The sequence below is a fragment of the Ichthyophthirius multifiliis genome (assembly GCF_000220395.1).
Source record: "Ichthyophthirius multifiliis unplaced genomic scaffold scaff_1120509251317, whole genome shotgun sequence".
Lineage (NCBI taxonomy): Eukaryota > Ciliophora > Oligohymenophorea > Hymenostomatida > Ichthyophthirius > Ichthyophthirius multifiliis.
In genome coordinates this window covers 8,151-24,001 of record NW_004085992.1, presented here as the reverse complement: position 1 = coordinate 24,001, position 15,851 = coordinate 8,151, and the positions used below count along the sequence as shown (strand labels likewise).

The window sequence follows — 15,851 nt, the reverse complement described above, 5'->3', positions numbered from 1 at the left end:
TAGACTATGTTCAAAAAAAAAAATTTCGAGATCAGAAATTTTATATCAAAAATAATAAAGTATAATAAAAGAATAAAAATTATAGAAATAGAAAATTCTAAAAATTTATATAAAAAAAATAAAAAATATGTTAAATATAAAATTATAGCTTTAATATTAATTATATGTTAAAATTTTCAGGTTATTTATATATTAGTAAATTTAAAAACAACTTTTATTCATTTAGATAATATACAATTATAGGCTAAAATTAAAGAACAGAGAAAATTATTTATATATATATATATATTAATAATATTAATATATAAACATATAAATATATTTTTTTTATTAATATAAATATTTTTATATTTTTTTTTTTTTTTAATTTATCATTAAATATTTAAACAAATTTGTCTCAAAATTATAAAAGAATTTTTTTTTCAACAACATCCCTTTTTTTTATCTAAATTATCTTTTTCTTATTATTCTTTTGATTATAATTATATATTTTATTATTATCCTTAATTTTATTATATTTTTTATCCACCCTTATTATCAATTTATTAACCTCCACTTAGTGCTTCAGCTAATTATTTAAAAAAATTTCCTATATTATTACCTGACTTTGCTGAAACTTTTTAAACACTTAAATTGAATTATTTTAAACTTTAATTAAACTCTTCTTATTAATTTTTTCTAAAAAAAAAAAAAAAAAAAAAAAATTATATTACTTTAATTTATTAAAATAAAATATTGTTAACGTATCTTCTAAATCTGATTTATTTCCTAAAACAAAAATTAAAGCATCATTTCCTCTTTCTTCTTTAACTTCTTCTATCCATTTACTTAAATTATTAAATGAAGATTAATCTTTTTATTTTTTTTTTAAAAAAAATTAAAAATAATAAATAAAAACTTGTAACATCATATACTATTATTGCTGCATTAGAATCTCTAATATAACTTGGAATCAAACTTTTAAAACGTTCTTATCCGGCAGTATCCCATAATTATAGTCTTAATGTTTTATTATCTAATTATATTGTTTTACATATAAAATCTATTCCGACTGTTGGCTTTTTTTTTATTTTTTTATTTTTTTTTATTATTAAAATTAAAACCTATTCACTTCCTGTAAAATTATCGTATATAAAACGATTTATTATTGATGTTTTTCCAACTGATTAATCACCTAAAAATACTATTTTATATTTCATTACTGCAGGACCTGCTATTGCACTTTATTACATTTATTATATTGTTTTTATTTTATTTTTTATAAGTATTTTTAATTTATTTATTTATTTAATAATAAAAAATTATACTTTTTATTTGATTTAATTAGTGTCTAAAAAAAAGTATTTTTTTTAATAATTTAATTAAAATTTTTAGAAAAAAAAAAAAGGAGGTATTATTAATTTTATATATTTTTTTAAAAATTATATAAAAAAATTAGTTTATTATATTTAATAAATATACTTTATTATCTTCTTTTAGAAAAAAAATATTCAAATTAATAAAACTAATATAAGTAAATGCATTTTTAAAATATAAAGATTTAGAAAAACTTTATTTTATTTATATATTATTTATTAAAATTTAACTATTTGACTTTTTTTAAAAAAAAAAATAAACAAAAAAATTACAAAAATAAATTAAAAAAAAATGCGTTAATAAATATTAAAAGTATATGAAGATAAATCAGATTAGTTATATAATAAAGTCCATAATAAATTTATGAAATAGATATGAATGCGAAATGTTAGAAGATTAATTAAATTAATTCATATAGAATTTAGAAAAATTAAAAAGGAGGCCTTATCTAAAGTAGATTATTTAATTCTGAAAAATAATCCAAAAACAAACAGTAATTTAAAAATAAATAACAAATTAACAGCGTTTGAAATCGTAAATAAATTAACAGAGAACACTTTTGATATAATGGAAAAAAAAATAAGCTCTTTTATAGATATGATATAAAATAGTATAGAATAAACAGCAAAAAAAATGGAAAATTTAATTAATTATACAAACAAAGATTTCGTTTTTAAATCTCCTATTGAAAAATGTCATAAAAATATAAATAATATTGATTAAATTTGGCTTGATTATGAAGGGATTTCTTTAACAAGAAATTTTTCAAAAATATTTGAAAAAGGAACAAGAAAGTATATTTTAAAAAATAATTAATAATATATTTTTAAATAATTAAAAAAAAAATTAAGTTCTTTTAATTAAATAAATACTAACTAAACAAGAGATTTAATTATTGAAAGTGAAAAAGGAAGAGATGGTGAATGCACTATTATGGATATAAGAAATTCACTTGATATGTATATGTACACACCTACATATTTAGATATAAAATTATCAAAGTATTAGTTATACACATATATATTTAAATATATGTATATATATATATATATATATATTATATACTTTTATATATATTTATTTATATATATATTCATAGTTTAGAAGAAATAAAAGAAAAAGATTTTAATAAAATGTTTTTTCTTTAAAACCATTTTTTAATTTATAAGAATTATATATTGATTTTTCAAAGTATTTTTATATTATTATTATTATATTTATTTTATTTAATTTTCATTAATAGTTGGCAATTTTCTGTTTTTGAAGATGAAAATAGATATATTTCTAATTTAATGGAAACGTTAAAAAGTTTACCTGCTTTATAGATTTTACATTTAAATATATCAAATATGAAAGCAGATTAATAAGAAAATTAAATAGATATTAATGATGAATCAATAAATAAAATATGTTAAACTATTAAAAGTTTAAAAGTATTAAATGATTTAGAATTAAATTTAGAAGAGTATAAATGTATATAAAATATATATGTATAATTTTTTAAATAAATAGTTTTAAAGGTTCTATTACTACAGAAGGATTTTGTTAAATACTTTATTCAATAATAGAAAAGAAACAAATGAAAATTCTAAATTTAAATTTTAAAAAGTAATTAATTTGAAAGTATATATAATATAAAAATAAAAAAAAGTTGGTGTGATAATAATAGTTAAATAGATAGTTACGATTGTATGATTGAAATATGTAAAATAATAGAAAATTTGAAAGAATTATAATCATTGAATTTAAATTTAATTTCGTATATTTTTAATTTTAAATTTATTTGTTTATTTTTTTTAAAAATAGATTTGAATTTTAATTTTCTTAATTAGAAGAATGTCTTCTAGCAAATTAATCTATTTAATAATTAATATTATAGCTTTAAGTGTATAATAAAAAAAAATATATATATATATAAATAAAAAATAAATTTTATAATATATTATTATTAAATATCATTTAAAATATATTTAAAATATCAAAAGATATAATTTTATTTTATTTTCTAGAAATTTATAATAAAAATATATTATATATGTATATATATATATATATTTATATGGATTATTATTTATATTTAATCTATATATAAATACAATTGAAACTTAAATCTTTATAATTTAATATATTTTATTTAAATAAAAAAGCAATCATATTTTATTTATGTAATTAAAAAAAATTATATAGTATTAATTAGATATAATTATTTACATAGAAAATTAAAAAAGAAAAATAAATATAAATATATTAATATATAAATTTATATTTATATATACTTTTATTTTATTTATTTTTATATTTATTTATATATATATATATATATATATATATATATATATATTTAGCGGATGTGGTGATGATTATTCATATTCAGATATGCTTTAAAATATAATTAAATATAAATATTATAATAATTGTGAAATAAATTCTTAAGGATTGTATCTTTTTTTTATATTTATTATTATATTTATTTTTTTAATTGTTTTTATAAAAAGAATGAATTTTTATAAAGATGAGCCTTATATATAATTAGAAAGACTTTTAAAATTAAAAACAAGAAAATATAAATAATATATTAATTAATTAATATGCATAAAAAAATAATATTAAGAAATCTTTAGAAAAGAAATTTTTTGGGATGCCTTAAAACTAATTAATACTTGAAAAATATCATATATAATATTTAACATTAAATTAGAAATTTTTTATAAAATTTTATACATTTAAATTATTAAATTTTAGTTATATACTATTACTTTTTATTCTTTTTTTTTAATTTATTTATAACATACATCATATTTGATGTATTTAATATTTTTTTTATTAACTAAAAAAAAAAATCCCAAAAATATAATGATAAATTTATATTTCATTTGTTTAAATATAATATTTATATAAATCGTAATTAAAAAATCAATGTTATTTTCTTAATAAATATCCGAAAATAATGTAAATATTAATTTGAATAATGTATTTTTTATTATTAAATAAATTTTAAAATATTTTGATTAATATTTATTTAAATCTTTTTACTAAAAATTATCAAAAATTTATTTATGAATTTTTACATACTGATCTAATAAATCATATTTTTTCAAATTTAATATATATATATATATATATATATATATATATATATATATATTATTTATTTATTATTATATATATATATATATATATTATATAATCTAATTTATTTATATCAAATTTCTAGATTTTTAGTTCTAAATTATATTTTTCATTATTAAATTACTTATATATATTTTTAATGTATTTTTACTAATTTAATTACATATCATTTTTTTAAATTAATAACTTCTAAATTCTTTAATTTTCTCTTAACATTTATATCGTTTTTGTAATAAAATATATAATGAAAATCATTTAATATATGTCTTAAACATTAATAAGAAATATATAAAATTTATATTTGATAAAAATTGTTTTTAAATATTATCATTTCTTAACCATATGTATAAATTTAAATTTATTTTTTACATTAAAAATAAACATTAAAAACAATACTATAAGCTAAGTAAAAAATAACCCTATTTCCATTTATAGTTATATTCAACTTTATAATTCTTATTGAAAATTTTTATGATTCAAAAAAATAAACTAGCTTTAATTAATTTATCATGATTATAAAAGAATCTAGAGAAAAAGAAATTTTGTTATATTTTTTAGATAATTTTATTCAAATATCTTTAAAAAATGAATTATTTTATATATTTATTTTAATAATGACCTTTATATATATCATTTTTAATTTCTTATTATAAATAAAATGAAAGTACAGAAAAAGACTTTTAGTTTATTATTTTAACTGAAATTTCATAATTATACATATATTCGATATATTTTGTTAGATCTTTTTTTGTAAGAGAGAAATATCTACTATGAAATTATCGAAATATTTATTTAATTAATCCAATTTTTATAAATATATTTTTTTTTTTTTTAAATCGAAATATTATTTTATTTAATATCAATCGAGTTTATTGTAAACAAATGAAAAAAAGGTAGTTAATAATAAAAGCAATCATCCTAAATTTGTTTGAGGACTATTTTTATATTAGTAATTTTTTATTACTGTGTAATATAAACTACAAATATATTAATAAATTATTGATTTTTAATGAATTTTATAATTAATAAGCATAGTAGCATAAAAAAAAAAAAAAAAAACTGAAACAAATCAAAAACTAATATAACATGAAATTATTTTCTAAAAATATAATTTGATAATAAAATAATCATAGAAAATATAAAAAATAGGGGAATATTCAAAACCAAAAAACTTCCGTATTTTGATTTAATAAATAAACTAAATCAATAATAAATCTTTATTTTAAAATCTGGTTATGTTTTTGGACATTATTTCTATTTAGAAAGAGCTATCAAAAGTTAAATATATAAAATTTATAAATGAATATACAAAAAATATTATTTAGCATGTTATAAATACATTTTAAAAAGAATTAAATAAAGGAATATGAGAAAAAATATAATTTATAAAAAACTTATCTTGATAAGAAAAATAAATTAAATCTTTATATCTTTTTGTAAATTTTAAAAGTTAAAAATCATTCTTTTAACTAACTGCTTTTATATATATGCATTACTTTAAAATATTATCTTGTGTTTAATATATAAATTTATCATTTATTGTATATCTTTATAATCTATTTATTAAATTAATATGTTTTATCATTAATTATGGAAAAATTATAAAAGATTTTAATCTATTTTTTTTTTTTTTTCAATAAATCTTTTTACATGCAAAGGATTGCTATTATTTTTTAATCTTAATCATTAATTTACATATTTCTTTATTAATTTCTTTATAGTTTTTTCGTCAATAATTTAACTTACTTATCGACATTATTGATTTTAAAGTATTAAAACAATCTTCACCTAAGTGGTTTCAAATTTGTTTGTATTTCTTTTAACTTGCCTAATCTCAAATGTATCTAAATTTTGTTTCTAATTATATACAAAAAGCTCTTTATAAATTGTTTATGATTATTAGTAAATTTGTATAATTATTGTTACAATTATTATATAAAGATATAAAGAGGAAAAAAATAAAAATATTTATTTATATATATATCTATTTATATATCTATCTATAAAAAATTATTTATTTAATAATAATTAAATATCTTATTTATTAATATTTTTTTTTTTTTTAATAAAAAAAAAGTCATAAAAATAATATTTATTTAATTTTAATTCTGTTATATATTTTTTGTTTAAAAAAAAATAAAAAAAAAATTTAAAATTATCAAAAAAAAAAAAAATATAAAAAAACATATAATTATATACCAAAAAAAATGTCATCAGGAGCAAATTATTTAATTCCATGTAAATTTATAAGCATAATACTTCATTTAATAATTACGGCGTCTATAATTTAATCATATGTAATATAAATAAATAAAAACTAATTTGAAAAAAATATATTAAAAGGAAGATAATATAATATCATCTATAAGAAATGTTATAAAAGGTATATATATAAATATAATAAATATATTTATATATATATATATGTATATATATAGAAGACAATAATTGGGTTTCAGCAGAGTCAACGTAAAATAAAGAAAACATATTAAAATTAGTGGATAAAATATAATATTTTTATAAATAAAAAGTATATATAGAGCAACAATAGTTACATTAATTTTTATTGTATTTGAATTAATAATACTTTATTATGGAATAAATATGTTTTGTGACAATTTATCTATAATATGTAATTTTAAAAAACTTATTTGTAAAGTATAAATATTTACTATTATTTTTTTGTTTAGAAATTATATTACATAATTGTGGAGCTATTTTATATTCTTTATTTAGTTTTTAAAGTTGGAAATATAATGAAATATGGACTTTATGGTTCTTTTTTAGCTTTTTACCGTTTTTTTTGGAAGTTATATTTTTTATTTTAAACTTTTTCTATTATAAAAAGCTTAAATTGTGAATAAATAATTATTTTTTTTTTGATATTTTTATCTGTAAATAATTTTTGTTTATTTTTATAAACACATTAATTTTATAATTTATCATTTTTTTTTTTTTTTCTATAAAATATTTATATTTTTGAGTGTATGAGTTTTTTTTTTTTTTTTTTAATAGTTGATTTTTCTATAAAGAATTAAATTAAGTTTAAAAAAAAAAAAAAAAAAATCTTTTTTTAAAAAAAATATTTAAATTTCCCTTTTTAAAAATTTAAAATTAATAAAAATTTTATTTTTTCTTTTAAAATTTTTTTTTTCAATATATATAAAAAATAAAAAGGAATTATTTACAAAATAAATATATTTATTTAATTTAATTTAAATAAAAATAAATAATATTAAAAAAAAATATAAAAATGCAAGAACTTAACGAATTAAAAAATTTAGTAATAGGCTCTTTAGACCAAAATGGTGCTTTGAGTAATATTCGTGCACATATTCGTTCATCTATATTTAAAATAATAGACTAATAAGAAAATACAGCTGCAAATAAATAAAAAATAAGTATATTTTATAAAGAAAATGCAAGTGTATAAAAAATGCATGAATAGGAAAATTCTTAAATAGCCCTTCATTTAATTAAAGAGTTATTATAATTTTATGAAATGGAATATAGTTTAGGAATATATTCTTAAGAATCTAATGTAAAGAATGAAATTAAAAGAAATTATTTAGTTAATAAATTAAAAATGTAAAATGTAGATGAGAAAAAACCTTTACTTTTATAATTAATTGAAGAATATAGATCTATAAACCCTTAATAAAATGAAGACGAAAAAGATAAAGAGTAAGAAGAATAGTAAATTAATTAAAAATAAACATAGAAAAAAGATGAGTAAAATGAATAATAAAATTTAAAAAGATAACAATAATAATAATAATAATAATAATAATAATAATTATAATAGTAATAACAATAACAATAATAATAACAATAACAATAGCAATAACTATAATAATAACAATATTAACAATAATAATTATAATAGTAATAAAAATAACAAACAAATTAATCTTAATAAAATACTAATAATAATTTAAATAATATATAATAATAATAATAAGAATAAAAAACAAGTAAATAATCAAAAACAAAATCGTTTGACTAAGATGATTTTAATTAAGATATAGTTAATAATTAATTTAATTATTAATAATAAATTAAAAACAATAATAATATTAATAATACTAGTGATTCAGATGAATTTATAGGATAACCTTCTAAAGGATAAGATATGTCTATTACTTCAGAATAATTATTAAATGCTTATGAATATTAATTTAATATTAATGATTTCTGATATATGTTTATTAAATGAAATATAAAACATATTATATTTTATATATTATTTATAAATAAATACTTTATATTTATATAATGCTTAATATTTTTTAATTATAAAACATATTTTTTTTTTAATAAATATTTTTTAATTAACTTAATTATATAATAAATATTTATATAAAAACATTAAAAATAATAAATTTTTATAATTTCTTATAAATTAATTAATTTTATTTAAATTTATGTTTAATATTCAAGGAAAATATTAATTTAGAGTTTTTTTTTTGTTATAAAATATAAAATACAAAAAAAATATTTATATTTTTTTTAAAAGTGATAAATATAAAATTATAATATATATATATATATATATATATATATATATATATATATTTATTTATATAATTTTTTCTTTTTGAATTTTTAATTTTATATTAAATAAATTTAAACCACCTGTTTATTATTTTTTATTAATAATATATTTATTAATCAAAATTTTCTTTATATTTTAAAATATATTTTTCCCAAAAATAAAATTTTTTTCATATCACAAAATAAAATAAATTTTATATTTATAATTAAAAATAAAAATAAAATTAATAAATAAAACAAAACAAACAAATAAATAAATAATATAAAAAAAAATAATCCTATAAAAAACTCTTATAAAAATATAATTAATAGAAAACAAATAAAAAAGCTTAACAATAAATATTAATAAATAAAATAAAAAAAATTAAAATTAAAAGTAAAATAATAAAATAATAAATGTCATCAGGCATTGAATAATCTTAAAATCCAATCGATTAATCAAACTTTCATGTATGCGTTCGTATAAAGCCAACAAACAACTTATGTTATGAAAACCAAGGTCACATAGAAGGTTAAAAATACATACGAGCAGGTCAGGACAGTTCAATATTGTTAGTTTAACCACATTCTACATAAGGTGATTAAGTATTCATCTATGACGAAGTATTTGATTCTAAAACTTAAACAATGTAAATATTTAATTAAGCAGTACTTCCTACATTAGAAGATTCTTTATTTAAAGGTATAACATACATCTAAATTTTATATTATTTTTAAAATTATAATAAAACACATTTAGGATTTAGTCATACTATATTAGTATATGGAATGACCGGATCAGGCAAAACATTTACTATGTTCGGTGATAATTTCGAGGAGAGTATGCTTATATAGGATAATTCTAATAATAAAAGCATTTATGAAAGTAATACATAATAATAAGATGCATAACCTTAATATACAGGAAACGAAGGCGGGATAGTATTTTAGACTGTAAAATATGTACTAAATTAGAAAAAAAAACAAGAATAAAAATGAGTTATTTAGAAATTTACAATGAATAAATTCGAGATTTATTAAGTGTAGAAACTGGAGTTTCTGAAAATTTAAATGTCGTAGAAGATGCAGAAAAAGGGGTTTATTGTCAATTATTAACTGAGAAATTAATTACTACTGTAGATTAAATACATTAGTTAATAAAATAAGGAAATAAAAAAAGAATTATGGCAAGTACTAAAATGAATTAATTCAGTTCTAGGTCTCATGCTATTATTTAGTTAAACTTGGAAATCGAAACATCTAAAAATACCATTTAGACTAATTATATGACACCGAAATTATATATGGTTGATTTAGCAGGAAGTGAAAGGGCGTCAGCAACTGCAGATAGTAAAACTGTTCGATAAAAAGAAGGTGCTAATATTAATAAATCTTTATTATCTTTAGGAAATTGTATTAATATTTTATCTTAGAATGGTAATAATATATAAATATAAATATGAATATAAATACATTTTATATACAGATAGAAATAAAAGGCATGTACCTTATAGAGATTCTAAATTAACGAGATTATTAAAAGAAAGTTTAGGTGGAAACGCTAAAACTCTTTTTATTGCATGTGTGACTCCTGCTTTTAAGTTTATAGAAGAAACTATTAATACTTTAAAATATGCATAAAGGGCTAAGACTATTAAAAAGGAAGTTTATGAAAATTTAAAGTCTATTTATAATACTGAAAAATTAAATGGGAAAAACGGGGTAGACCCGTTTTATTTACAAGAATAAGAATAAGAATAATAGCTTACTTTAGAAGAATAATTATAATAAGGAGTTAGTGAAAAAATAAATAATCTAAAAGAAATTCCACCAACTACAGAAGAAATATTAACTAGTTAATAATATAAGAATAATAGGTATACTTTTATTTAGAATTTTAATAGACTTACTTTGAGGTTCGAAGATGCTTTATAGAAAAAAAAAGAAATCGAATATAATATAAGAGAATAGGACAATTTAATTGAATAAAATGAAAAGAATATATAGGAACTTTAAGAGTCCTTATTGTAAAATAATATGAACTAGAAAGACTCAAAATTTAGATATGATAAAATAGAATAGTTAAAAAATGCAATTTAAAATAGTAATGATTATAAAATAAAGCTTTAAAAAGACTAAAATGAAAACTAGAAATGTATAGAAATAATTAGATAATAATTATAAGAATTATATGAAGTTGATTTTATTATAAAATGCCAGACTTACACTAATTATTAATTGTATATAATGTTCGAAGAAGATAAAAAAAAACTGGAAGAAAAATACTCTTCTTTAATGTAAATTTAAGAAGCTTTCGAAAGAGAAGAAATAATGAAAGATACACAAATATTAAAATTAAAGGAAGAAATTTAAAACATAAAAAATAATCATAGTCAAAACAATTCAAAAAATAAAAGCAGAGATAAATCTAAAGGAAAAATAAATACGAAATCAAGCTTAAGCTTAAATAATAATTCCAAAATAACTCCAAGATCAATACCTTAGGCAAATGCTTCAAAAAACTATTTATAATCATAAAATTATATACCATCGAATGGGATTTCAGTTTAAGTTATTCGCAGTTCACTTAATTAACCTATATAGAATAATTATAATAGATAGAGTTAATTATAGGATAATGAAGATTTGTATAATGAGGAAGCATCCCCAACTAAAAAAGAACTTGATAAATATATTAGAAAGTCTTAAATTATTGAAAGCTAATTAAAGAGTAATAAAGCAACTCCTTAATAAAGATTAAAAAGCTCTAATTAATTAAATGATTAATCAAATGATAGTTCTTAAATTATTGGAAATAATCGCAATTCAAATACTACTTCTTCTTATTAGCTTGCTTAAGGAAATATTAAAAGCTCTAATTCAAAATTTGATTCGCCTATAAAAAATAATTAATTATAGTATAATTAAAATGAGTCGATATAAAAAAATTATAAATAAGATTTTTAAGATGACTATGGTAATAATTTAGATAATAAATAATACATTTAGTAAATTCTAAGTTAATAACCAATAAATACAACTCCAAAAGATAAATAACCAACTATTAATCAAAGTTATAATAATTATTTATAAAATAATGTACCTAATTATAATAATAAAATTTAAAATGATAGCAATTAAATAAAATAATAGTAATTGCAAGTTTAATAATAATAGATATAATCTAAATAATAAAATTAATAATAATAATATTAATATTAAGGATAATATTAATAATAATCCTAATTATAGTAATAATAATAAAAATAAATTTAGAATTAAGGACAATATTAAGGTTATTATTAACAATAAAATAATCAATAACAAATTTTTTAAAATTAGATTTAAAAATAATAAGTATAAGTATAATAATAATAATAATAATAATAATAATAATAATAACAATAATAATCATAATAAAATTAACTATTATAATTATAATAACAATAATAATAATATCAACTATAATAATTTTAATATTCCGTATATTAATTTCCTAATTAATAATAATAATAAAATTAATCTGCCAATCAGTAGAAAGTTTTCTAAATTCCTACTACTGCTATAAATTTATGCTTAAAATGAGAAAATAAAATTGAAAATTATTATAAAAAAATCAATAAAATTTATATTTGAATGGAATATATAGGATATTTTATATAAAATAATAAAAATATATTATTAAAAAATAAATAAATTATATATATATATTTATATATATATATATATTTCTATTATAAATTTAAAATTTTTAAATTGTATTATTTTATATAAATATTTAAATATAATTTATTTATTTTTTTTATTTTTTTTATCAATAAAAATTTATTTTACTTTTTAATAAATATCTTATTTTTTTATATATTATTGTAGTATTCTTATTTTTTTAATTTTTCTTATATACCTGAATGACAATACTTTTTATAAATTTATTATTTACTTTTTTATATACCTTTCAATTTTTTATCAAAATCATATCTATTTTTATTTATTCTTAGCAAATATGCTTTCCATGCTATGAATTATAAATCAGAAACACAAGTTTTTTACTTTATTTTATTTTTATTTTTTTAAAAAAATAATATTATAATCATATATCTTTAAATCCTTACATTTTATTATCATTCTATTATACCGAATTACTAGAATTATCGGGTCCAATATAAACTTTTTATAAATATTTTTCCCTTTATAATGAAACTCATCATAATTACATCTATTTTTCCAAATTTCTATTCTATATCAATCTTATAAATATTTTTTTTTCATTAAACTTATTATTTTGCCCCATTTTATGTATATAAACCCCATAAGAATTAACTTTATTATCTGCCGATTCTCCTTGATATATATCCCTATCTATATGATATATTTTACACTTCCCTAATCTTTATTTTAGTACCATATGCTAATATATTTATAGCTATCTTTCCATATTTAAATACCATATCCATCTCTTTAGGAACTTAATGATTTAACTTCATATGTTCTGTTTTGGAGTATTTATATAAAGGGAAATTCAAGCAATTTCTTTGTGATTTTTTCAGTATTTTCTATATATATTTATTTTATTTTTATTGTAAAAATATGATTGGATTTTTTAGGAATTCGCTTTGTAAAATATTTTTTTTTTTTTAGTTACTCTTTTTATATTATTTACATATTCGAATTTATTTTTTTCATAGTTTTAATTTTATTATTTATAATTATATGATTACTGTATAAATAAGTATTTTTAATGAATTATATAAGGTATCATCTTTATATGTAATTTATATACAATTTTAAAAATTATTTTCGTATTTTTTATTTTTATAATAAAAATAAATTAATTAATGAAAAAACATATTTAAAATGGACTTCTTTGCATGTTTTTTAGTTAAATTATTTATTTTTTGAACAAATATATATTTTTATTTAATGGTTAATAATCAATAAAATATTATTTTTATTTTTACAAAAAATATTATATTATTTAGAAGAATTAATAATAAAAATAAAAATTTATAAATAAGATATATATATAATATTAAAGAAATAATAAACACAAAAAATTATTAAATATATATATAAAAATATATATATATATATATATATATATATATATATATATTTATATATATATAATATATTTTATTATAAACTCTAATTCTTTATTGCATATAATTTTTTTTATTTATTTCTTATATTAAAAAATATAAAAATTATTATTTTTTAAAATTATATATCTATTACTAATAATTAATATAAACAAATATAAAATTTTTTTTAAATTCATTAAAGACCTGCAACTGAAAGCTTATTAATTAAATTTTAAATTTTACTATCTTTTAATTTGACAAGTTAATCCATTTTTTTTACTTTTAATTCTAATATCTAAGTTATATAAAATAAGTAAAATTTATTAAACTAAATAATATATAAAAAAAAACTTCAATAGTTTCTTTAAGTTCTTAATTAGACTTATCCTTTTCTTAAAGTTTAAAAATTAATTCTTTTTAACATAAACTAAAATATAAAAAAAAAATTAAAAATTTTTAAATATATAAATATCATAAAAATATAAATGTAAATGTATTTATTTATTATTTTTATATTTATATATATACAACATTTGTATATATATTTTTTTTATGTTATTTAATTTAAATATACTTATTATATCCATATTATTATGAATCATCTATATTTTAAGAATTATAATAACCTCCTTAATTTTATTAGTTTTAAAATACATTTTACTATTATTTTTACTATACAAATGATTCTTGTTCTTTTCTTTTTTTTTATTCTTGAATATATTTTTCAATTTTTATTTAAACTACTTTCAATACTCTTTCAATCGCATTAGGAGTTGAATTTATTATACTTTCAATATCAATATTAGATATTTAGAATCCCATTTTTCTAAATACTCTTTCTATTATAATATAAATATACATATAATTTTTTTATTTATTTTTGTTACAATTTAATGTATTCCAATTATACATTTTTTAAGTTATTGAGTGTGCCTGTGAATAATTATGGACATCAACTAATTTTGGTAAATAATGCTATATTATTTCTGCCATCATACATCCATCTGCAAAATCTCTTGTTATGTTTTTTTTTGATCTAGTTAATGGAATAGTGTCTATCCAATTATATAACTAATTTAATTCTTCTTCAGTTATAGGTGGAGCTTCCATATATATATTTTATGTTTAAATTTTTTTATTTTTAATTTAAATTTTTTTGTTATATATATTTTTAATATATTATTATAATTTTTTGTTTTATTAATTTATAATAGAGGTTTTATTATTTTTAAATTAGTAAGATTTTTTATAAAATTATTTTTTTTTTTCTATTTGGAATTTAAGAAAATAAAATAATATATTTTTGTATTTATTATTTAGTATAATAAATAATTTTTTTTTAAACAAAAATAAAAAAAAATTATTTTACATTTTTATTTATTATTATTAATAACAATAAAAATAAAACTAATTTTTTAAAAAATATTTGTTAATTTTATTAAATGACTACAGAAGAATTATATATATATATATATATATATATATATATATATATATATATATTATCAAAAGAAATTATAATAATAGAAAAATAATATTTATAAACATAACATTTATATATAGATTTATAAGAAACAGTTGAAAAGCTTTTTGAAGATATTTAAAATTTTAATATTGGAGATTCCGATGAAGCAAAAGTAATATAATTAAAAGAAAATTTAATGAATAAATTAAAAGAATATGATAATGAGTATATATAAATAAATATAAAAAATATAAAAAAAAATATACAACATAAAATAAAAAGATTTT

General features: G+C 14.7%; 3 protein-coding genes across 3 annotated transcripts, besides 32 other annotated features; 1 reads left to right on the top strand and 2 right to left on the bottom strand. All coding sequences in view use genetic code 6, as the record gives it.

Moving 5' to 3' along the window:
- Nucleotides 1–422: 422 nt before the first annotated feature.
- On the bottom strand, nucleotides 423–1,232 carry IMG5_180490 (Ras family protein, putative; the record flags this gene model as incomplete). Its single annotated transcript, XM_004027545.1, has 4 exons — nucleotides 423–678; nucleotides 744–852; nucleotides 899–1,058; nucleotides 1,104–1,232. The coding sequence occupies 4 exons, from the start codon at nucleotides 1,230–1,232 to the stop codon at nucleotides 423–425; spliced, it is 654 nt and encodes a 217-aa protein (XP_004027594.1).
- Nucleotides 1,231–1,287: a microsatellite.
- A 316-nt stretch (nucleotides 1,288–1,603) lies between these two features.
- Nucleotides 1,604–1,649: a microsatellite.
- A 723-nt stretch (nucleotides 1,650–2,372) lies between these two features.
- Nucleotides 2,373–2,449: a microsatellite.
- Nucleotides 2,450–3,247: 798 nt separating this feature from the next.
- Nucleotides 3,248–3,299: a microsatellite.
- Nucleotides 3,300–3,306: 7 nt separating this feature from the next.
- Nucleotides 3,307–3,337: a microsatellite.
- A 255-nt stretch (nucleotides 3,338–3,592) lies between these two features.
- Nucleotides 3,593–3,697: a microsatellite.
- Nucleotides 3,600–3,700: a microsatellite.
- Nucleotides 3,615–3,700: a microsatellite.
- Nucleotides 3,651–3,697: a microsatellite.
- A 759-nt stretch (nucleotides 3,701–4,459) lies between the features above and the next one.
- Nucleotides 4,460–4,542: a microsatellite.
- Nucleotides 4,543–6,449: 1,907 nt separating this feature from the next.
- Nucleotides 6,450–6,481: a microsatellite.
- Nucleotides 6,455–6,489: a microsatellite.
- A 380-nt stretch (nucleotides 6,490–6,869) lies between these two features.
- Nucleotides 6,870–6,922: a microsatellite.
- Nucleotides 6,923–8,244: 1,322 nt separating this feature from the next.
- Nucleotides 8,245–8,452: a microsatellite.
- Nucleotides 8,393–8,441: a microsatellite.
- A 46-nt stretch (nucleotides 8,453–8,498) lies between the features above and the next one.
- Nucleotides 8,499–8,548: a microsatellite.
- A 218-nt stretch (nucleotides 8,549–8,766) lies between these two features.
- Nucleotides 8,767–8,819: a microsatellite.
- A 197-nt stretch (nucleotides 8,820–9,016) lies between these two features.
- Nucleotides 9,017–9,071: a microsatellite.
- A 172-nt stretch (nucleotides 9,072–9,243) lies between these two features.
- Nucleotides 9,244–9,281: a microsatellite.
- Nucleotides 9,282–9,390: 109 nt separating this feature from the next.
- On the top strand, nucleotides 9,391–10,017 carry IMG5_180480 (kinesin motor domain protein; the record flags this gene model as incomplete). The annotated part of the gene is made up of 2 exons (XM_004027544.1): nucleotides 9,391–9,721; nucleotides 9,779–10,017. Coding segments are annotated over 2 exons (570 nt in total), but the record flags the coding sequence as incomplete, so codon positions are not given.
- Nucleotides 10,018–12,182: 2,165 nt separating this feature from the next.
- Nucleotides 12,183–12,259: a microsatellite.
- Nucleotides 12,184–12,288: a microsatellite.
- Nucleotides 12,289–12,367: 79 nt separating this feature from the next.
- Nucleotides 12,368–12,490: a microsatellite.
- Nucleotides 12,384–12,476: a microsatellite.
- A 178-nt stretch (nucleotides 12,491–12,668) lies between the features above and the next one.
- Nucleotides 12,669–12,724: a microsatellite.
- Nucleotides 12,717–12,747: a microsatellite.
- Nucleotides 12,748–12,819: 72 nt separating this feature from the next.
- Nucleotides 12,820–12,877: a microsatellite.
- Nucleotides 12,878–13,664: 787 nt separating this feature from the next.
- Nucleotides 13,665–13,721: a microsatellite.
- Nucleotides 13,669–13,721: a microsatellite.
- Nucleotides 13,722–14,079: 358 nt separating this feature from the next.
- Nucleotides 14,080–14,150: a microsatellite.
- A 142-nt stretch (nucleotides 14,151–14,292) lies between these two features.
- On the bottom strand, nucleotides 14,293–15,213 carry IMG5_180470 (sperm flagellar protein 1, putative; the record flags this gene model as incomplete). Its single annotated transcript, XM_004027543.1, has 3 exons — nucleotides 14,726–15,213; nucleotides 14,451–14,512; nucleotides 14,293–14,394 (listed from the first exon to the last, which is right to left on the bottom strand). Exons 1-3 carry the CDS (start codon nucleotides 15,207–15,209, stop codon nucleotides 14,293–14,295), a joined length of 648 nt encoding a protein of 215 aa, XP_004027592.1. The 5' UTR covers nucleotides 15,210–15,213.
- Nucleotides 15,214–15,216: 3 nt separating this feature from the next.
- Nucleotides 15,217–15,257: a microsatellite.
- A 300-nt stretch (nucleotides 15,258–15,557) lies between these two features.
- Nucleotides 15,558–15,602: a microsatellite.
- A 191-nt stretch (nucleotides 15,603–15,793) lies between these two features.
- Nucleotides 15,794–15,851: part of a microsatellite that runs on past the window's edge.